General features: G+C 48.5%; 1 protein-coding gene across 1 annotated transcript; it reads right to left on the bottom strand.

Moving 5' to 3' along the window:
* Positions 1-2958: 2958 nt before the first annotated feature.
* LOC123154905 (heptahelical transmembrane protein ADIPOR2) lies at positions 2959-5533 on the bottom strand. Its single transcript, XM_044573518.1, has 3 exons — positions 4719-5533; positions 4490-4637; positions 2959-3901 (listed from the first exon to the last, which is right to left on the bottom strand). Exons 1-3 carry the CDS (start codon positions 5030-5032, stop codon positions 3230-3232), a joined length of 1134 nt encoding a protein of 377 aa, XP_044429453.1. The 5' UTR covers positions 5033-5533; the 3' UTR covers positions 2959-3229.
* Between the last annotated feature and the right edge of the window lie 1958 nt (positions 5534-7491).

Here is a 7491-nt window from a genome sequence, read left to right as displayed (position 1 = left end):
CGCGGAGAATTCGCCAAGCACGCCTTCTCCGAGGGCATCAAGGCCGTCACTAAGTTCACCTCCTCTTAGATTGTGTTGGTTGTTTCTAGTAGCAAATTACTGTTGGTTTAGTTGTTGACTGTCAACTTTGGTTATCTGCAAGTAGTAGTGGTGGTGGTAATTCTGGATCCGGACTGCGGAATTGCGCCAATGTTTCGTTGGCTCGTCGGTTGCAAGAACTGAATTATGTGCAGTGATTTTTTTTGGCAAATGAAGATCTAGAAAACAATCTTGTGTTGTTGCTTCTTATATATTTACTGATTTCGGCTGTGATTTAATTAATGCTTATTTTTCGAACTTATCTCAGCTATGTGATTGTGCTTAAAATTCCTGGCCCATCGCGTATAGATTTTTGTTTCATCAGTTTGTGCAGAACCCAGTGTTCTGCAGCCCTTGTCTTAATTGTCTCTTGTTGTTGTCAATCGCTGACCTATGGCACTATCATATAATCGAGGTACTGAGGATAAGAGCAACCGTCGATTTGTTTGCCATGGCTTGTTCCTGTTATGGTAGTAATTAGCATTGCCATCCATTAGCAATTAGCTTTGCTTGGCGCTTGTTGGTTGTAAGAACACTGAGTGATGATTTGTCTCACATTGAGGTTCCGTATTAATGCAATGTTTCAGATTCCTGAATCATCCAGATTGTTTCTTGTAGTTGCATTAGGTGCAGAAAAAAGTGCTCCTGTGCTCTCTTGTTCTGGTTTGTGAATGTGTAGGAGTCAATGGAGTCCATAAGCAAATAGTATCAGTCAACTAGTATCTCAATGGTGTCAACTGAGATAGGAACAGACTTACTTGAATCCTTGTAGCGAGACATCCAATCGAGTAGAGTTACCAAAACATTGAGATATGCTACTTTGTAGCAAGCTCGTGTTCTCTATGTAAATCATGGCAGACAACGACTCTGAACTTGCTGATGCTTGTTCGGTATTGTTTTCAATGATTGTAGATGCTCGTTTTGCATCTACTAGTATGCTTTCATATGTATTACTCCCTTTGTAAATAGAATTAATGTTCATCTAGCAAAGCTATTTGCTGTAACAGTTTTTCTGAAGGCACTCTAATATTCATCTCTCTATGTTTCGTCAGGTTCTCAAGCACCAAAAGAAGCAATAATAAACAAGGTGGATGGATAAATTTCTCTCAGGTTCTCATAGCCAGATGATCATGATACCAAAAGATGGATATATTTGTCTCCAAAAGTACAACTAATCTTGAGCTATTCTAGAAGTACTTGTGTTGCAAAATTATGTTGTGCATGTGATGAACTGTTGTTGTTGCGAAAGATTGGACTTTTAAATGTTCTACACCATGTTATGTCAATATATGACAAACCCTCTCTATCAAACAAAAATTTTAAACAAATAGGATTGTGGAAGGAGGGGTTTTGGGGAGTCAAGGGGTTTTGAGGGGATTGGCTGGAAGGAAGGGATTCACCAAATCCCCTGAATTCCCCCCTCCTCAAACCTCCCCAATCCACCTCTACCAAACGAGGCCTTATTGGGATTATCTCACGAATCACCAAAGTCTTAAAAAGTGAACTACTAACGCAAGATTGATGAACTTGGCAAGGATTAATTCATTAATTACAAGGCCTCTCTCGTAGCAACAATCCCGAAATATAATGTTACTTACAAGCCCGCTTAATTCATATGGAAGTGACCAGTCACTCAAATCAAATACTAATTAGAGCCAATCAACCATGCTAGCCCACAAATACATTTAACATTAACATGTGTGCATGTCACCTCCTTTATCATGTCTTTCTCTCTTTTTATTGGCACGTGCAGCCATTAACACTATTTGTAGAGTTAATTCCATTGCTCCCTTTGTTCTTTGGTTCATGAAGTAGCTTGCCGATTTTCAAGCAATTTACAAGTATATATAAATTGGTGTAATCTCGTGCAAAGAATCAAGGTGATACTATTGAAAGTCACCCCTTGCGCGCACACCCACACGTTCCTCATCGAGTTCAGTAGGGCAGCGTGGCTAAGTGGACGCACAGTGCGAACCCTAAACAGCGCTGGCCAACGAACCTCTTTGATCAATTCATCCACCTCTCATGATAGATCAAGATCTTCCTCCTCGCCATACAGATTCAGTCCTTCAAAAGCATCTTCAAGATTCGGATCTTGTCCATAATGGTCCCAGTATGTTTCATCTGCATCTTCCCGATCTGGCTTCGCGGTTTTTGTGATCCCCTCGTCTACATCTCCTTCCGCCACGGACGGACCTGGCGGCTCCAACCCGCCTCCCGACCCCTTCACACATCGCAAGACCTCCTCTCCTGCAACTCCCTTCTTGCCTCCCTCGCCCCCTGGACTGCCTTGATCCGCCATGCACTCGCGAAATTGGGGTTAGTCGGCCTCGACTCACCGGACAACGATGGGGAAATAACGATCTCTGACGATCTGACGTGAGAGATTGGTGGACTTTGGCGGCGCCGCCGAAGGAAGGGGTGGACCATAGGAAACCCTAGGGGAATAGGTGTCTAGCCAAACCCTAGGGGAAACGATAAGTACAGTAAAAAGCAAAGTATAACTCAGCTAAGCACAAACAGAACACATCACCAATTACTTTTATGAAGCAACCTAACATGAACACGAACCCAACATTCAAGGTAACAAAATATAGCACCCTAGCGTGAAATTGTGAGATGAAACTACTCGTTAAAGGAAATTTCAAACGGTCGACCGTCTACGATGAGTTTGGCAAAATTCATTCAAAATAGCTCCAAACATGAACATGAAGTTGAACATTTATGGTCAATGAACTACAAACCTCGCATAAAAGGACCACAGTGTTAATGTCCATATGACATTGTTCATGCATCCTGCTTGTGGGTGCTATTCTATAGGCAGGCACAGATTCAGATATGAACTATGATTTGGCCATAAATTTGCATTACACCATTAGTGTTCGTAGCCAAAAGGAACAGAGAATTCATATACAAGTATTAAAAAATCGTAGTGCTCGTCCCTTTTCCTGTTGCAGCTCAGTTGCTGTACACCATACAGCATTACAGAAATACAGAGTACAGACTGACAGTAAGAAGGCAAGAGCGCAAACATCATCTGATACACGTTCAAAGAATCATCTAAGCTAGGTACACGAATCAACGAATCAATGGCACGCCCTACGCCTACGCGTACATGAATAATGAATATCGCATCCTACGACGCGCGGCGTCACAAGAGCGCCGACGCGGCCGCGGCCAGGGCGTCGCGCCAGCCGATGAGGATGGCGGTGGCGGCGTAGTGCGTGACGGCGCCGACGAGCACCAGCACGTGGAAGATCTGGTGGCTGTGCCCGACGCAGTCGAACATGCCGGGGCGCCACCGCTCCGGCACGCGCGCGACGTAGAACCCGGCGCCCGTGGCGTACACGAGCCCCATGGCCAGCTCCAGCGACAGCGCCAGGTAGCACTCCGGGTGGCCCCAGTTGAGCCAGAGCGCGTGCAGCGCCGGCACGACGCCCGAGAGCCCCATGGACACGAACAGGCCCGCGCGGAGGTGCCGGAGCCGCGGCGACGAGCGCGCGGGCACCAGGAGCGCCGCCACGACGAGCACGCCGAGGAGCGTGATGGCCGAGAGGTAGGCGAGCTGCGCTGCGGGGCTGCTGAGGAAGGTGTAGTAGACCGGCGGGAAGAAGGAGGCGACGATCATGACGGCGATGCCGGCGTAATCGAGCTGCCAGAAGAGCCGGTTGAAGCGGCGCGAGTGGCTCGCCAGCAGGTGTGCCGCCGCGCTCACCGACAGGCACGTCATGGCCCCCGACACGAACACCGTCCGCGGCCACCGCGCCACCGCGTGCCCCGCGCCGCCCATGCCCGACGCCAACGCGCTCTGGATCGCCATGCTCTGCTCGAACCAAAACAGAATTAACCATAAGAATCGGCAGTATACTACTACAACTACATTGTAGCTGGCACGACAAGTTCAATTTCTGATCAGTCGTTGCGGCTGCCGGTCGTTGGACTCATCGGATTTCAGACAGATAAGCTCTGATTAGTCTAGGACCAGATAATGCGGTTCGTTAATTAACCGCCACAACCTCCCTCCGACACACAGCTGCCGTCCAGCTCGATCGATCAGTGTGTGCCTGCTCACCTAAGTTAGTTTCGTTGTCGATACAGAGCATGCCCAACTGTGTGTATAGCTAAGGTGTCCAGCTAATTATTTTTGGGCCAGTTTATGATGCTACTCCACTTGGATTTCATGGAGGAACAGAGCAGGTAGGGTTGAAGAATTCTCCTCAGTTTATAATTTATATTGCTACTCCATCGTGCAGCGACGACCCAGCGAGTAAAGATACGAGTCGATTAGTACTAGAATTAATTGTAGTCTGTTCTGACCCAACTACTGAGATGCGATCTCAACAAAGAAAAACTATAGTGAAGATGCGGGAGGATTAGTCGTCGAGTGAGGACAGAGTTTTCGTTTTCTTACCGAACTGTTGTTGGTCGCCAACGACGACGCGTTGGCCGACGTCATCACCATTGTCATGAACCCCGGCGCCGCGGCTGCTCCGGCCGGCCGCCACTCCGTCTGGCCGGCGACAGCGAGGCCCAGGAACAGGAAGAAGCCCCCCAGATGGCTGCGTCAACAACCGGAGTCATGAACTAGAAACACAATGCAGGAAACAAGAAGCAGAGGATGAAGAGAGGGGAATACATACGTCCAGACGTTGAGCGTCTCGTTGTGCCAGGCGAAGACGCTGCGGAGCGCGTCGCGGACGGACCACTCGCAGCGGTAGCCGCCGCGGATGAACTCGTTGTCGCGGAGGTAGTCCGGCAGCTCCTCGAACCGCTTCAGCCGCGGCAGCCCGCCGGCCCACCTGGCAGCCTCCTTCCCCAGTCCCTCCGCCGCCGCGCTCGACAGCGCCACCAGGTCGCGGCCGTCCTCCTCCGACTCCGGCGCCGGCGCGTGCCCGCAGCACCCGCGGTGGCGCAGCGCCGTCTTCGTCGTGGTCGTGGTCGTCATCGTCGCCATGTGTGCCTCGATCGTGGCCGGCGCGAGGGGAGGAGAGGGGAGGAGAGCGGCTGGCGACGGGAGTCTGAGGTCGGGGCGGGCACGGCGTTGCTCGGAGGCCGCGGGGCGTGCTTATATGGCGCGCGTCCGCAGCTCCGAGTGGACCCTGGAAAGAGGTTGTGGCAGCGCACGGGCCGGGATGGACGGCGCGGATGGATAGATGGTTGGGAGTTTGGCGAGCTGTCGGGGAAGAAGAGGATGGCGCGAGGACGTGTTGCCGCGGGGTGATGGGCCACGGCGGCGGCTTCTGGTTTCTCGTCTCCCTCTAGATGACGCACCGGGGGGCTTTGACCTTTGACTCATCGCCTCCACTGTGCCATCCAGATCGACTTTGGTTTTGCTTGGCAGGTCGTACGGCAGCGAAAGCTCCAAAAGAAACTTGGAGATATGCATAGTGTGGGCCCGCTGAGGTTTCGTGCGGGCAGCCGGCGGCCACCGGGTAGGGTAGCTCGCCGGCGAGCAAGCGGCAGTGGGGTTAATTAGGCGGGCGGGCGGGCCCTGCAGAGCAGATCTTAGTCTGTAGGCTGGGCAACCACTGGCTCAGGCTCACTCGTGTACTCAATTCGGGCGAGGCAGAGACCAATGTGAGGAAGACGCACAAGGAGGCGTACGTCAACGCGGTCCGCACCACAAGGCACGATTGCCGGCTACGATTTTATTCACCACGGACCACGAACTGTCACACGGGCCGTGGACCAGGTGGCAACACACGTGCGTGTGTGTGTGATGATGGTTAAAATGGTTGGTTGGAGTTGGAGTAATCGGAACCCACACAAACCCGTTTGGAAAGTTTAGGCGTCCCAGAAACAAAACGGGATTGCTAAATCTCAGTCAAAAGTATCAGTCGGTGCTATATTCATGAGATTTTACATGAAAGTTTGTGCATTTTTTTTAATTTTCTCTTTCTTATTTTTTGGTATATGTTGTGTCACTTCACTCAGACTTAATTAAGTATCGGTCATCCGAGATCTACCCACCCCAAAACGAAATCTCATGCGCTGGCGCACGCTTGGGATTTTTTCCACATGTTTCTTGGTCTTGTTTTTTTTTTGGTTTTTGTCTAGTTTTTATTAGGTTGTGGTGAAACAATAATTGTTATTTGGTAAGTGGTGTTTTTTTCGTGAAGCACAACTATGCTTTCAAAAAAGGAAAAAGCACAGACGTACTTTCATCAAAAGCAAGTATATATGTGGTTTCACCAAAAGCGTGCATGTGCTTTCTTGAAAAGGAAAATAAAAACACCGAACATGCATGCATGAGAAGCACATATGTGCTTCCCGAAAAAGAACATAGTTGTGCTTCTTGTAAAAGGAAAAACTACAGTGTATGTTTTCACGAGAAGCACAACTTTGCATATCAAAAACGGAAAAGAACAACATGTCCATCTACGAGAACAACTCCCAAAAAGAGAAAAGCACAACTGTCCTTCCTATACAAAAGTGAAAAAGCACAACTATGATTCATGTTTCTTTTTTCTTTTTGGGCGGATATTAGTTTTTTTTGGTTTCAGTTATTGGTTTTTTTGATTTTTGGATTTTTTTGAAAAAAATAAGTTTTCAAAATCTATTAACATGGGATCTACTTCCGGAGATCTTGATGCGAGAAATCAAAGATGAAAACGGTTCGTGAGTTGGACACGCGGTTCAAGAAATAAAACATTTTTAAAAACCGAATCTACGAAAAAGGAAAAACTCCCAGGTCACAACAAGTGGCACACATGCAATGCATGGTTTGTCATTATCAGAGAAGGTGAGAGTGACCTTTGCAAGGGGTACCACTTAATTAGTGATTTCGTGCAATGGTTCGCTCGATGCAACCTCCCCAAAGTGAACGAAATCGTTTACTAGATCGAGCTCCTCATGCCCGCCCCCAGATCTAACGATCGCTGAGTACTGGGGTTCAAATTTTTAAGTGTGCTAGTGAAGTGTTTCGGCGTGCTCCCCAACAATTACGACATATGGACTTTGTGGGCCGGGTTCCGTTGTGCTTCTGTTGGCCCCACCCATTCCAAGTTCTATAGCAGACCGTCTGGGCCCCATGTGAAACCTAGGCCTCATGGACTCACGGTCCACAATGTGGCGGGCACATCGAGAGGCTAACTTCATAGAGCAACTACAACTACCCGCTTCCAACGGGTAGAAGGATAACAGGACACTACAAACCTGGCCCGCTTGTGCCCCGTGGCCTACTCCAACGAACACATTTTTTCATTTTCTATCTATGTTTGTGTTGTTCATATGGAGAGGCAAGTGGTAAAATTTGAAGTTGTGAATTTGTTTTTACTCCAACGAACCACCTTTTTTTCTTTTGTTTTTTTCTCTTGGTTGAAAATTGCAATTCATCAGGTTATAAGTTGTAATTAGAAATTTTCTCGGTTGTATTTTTTTGTACCACACGATTTCTATGATCACTTATTGCAT

Source organism: Triticum aestivum, chromosome 7A, assembly GCF_018294505.1.
Source record: "Triticum aestivum cultivar Chinese Spring chromosome 7A, IWGSC CS RefSeq v2.1, whole genome shotgun sequence".
Classification (NCBI taxonomy): domain Eukaryota; kingdom Viridiplantae; phylum Streptophyta; class Magnoliopsida; order Poales; family Poaceae; genus Triticum; species Triticum aestivum.
The sequence above is the reverse complement of the archived record's forward strand: the minus strand, read 5'-3'. Positions and strand labels throughout refer to the sequence as shown.

Coding starts and splice junctions, on each gene's coding strand:
- LOC123154905 (XM_044573518.1), bottom strand. CDS start 5,032: ATGGCGACGATGACGACCACGACCACGACGAAGACGGCGCTGCGCCAC. Junction 4,638..4,718: donor GAGACGCTCAACGTCTGGAC/GTATGTATTCCC, acceptor TTGTTGACGCAG/CCATCTGGGGGGCTTCTTCC. Junction 3,902..4,489: donor TGGCGACCAACAACAGTTCG/GTAAGAAAACGA, acceptor TGGTTCGAGCAG/AGCATGGCGATCCAGAGCGC.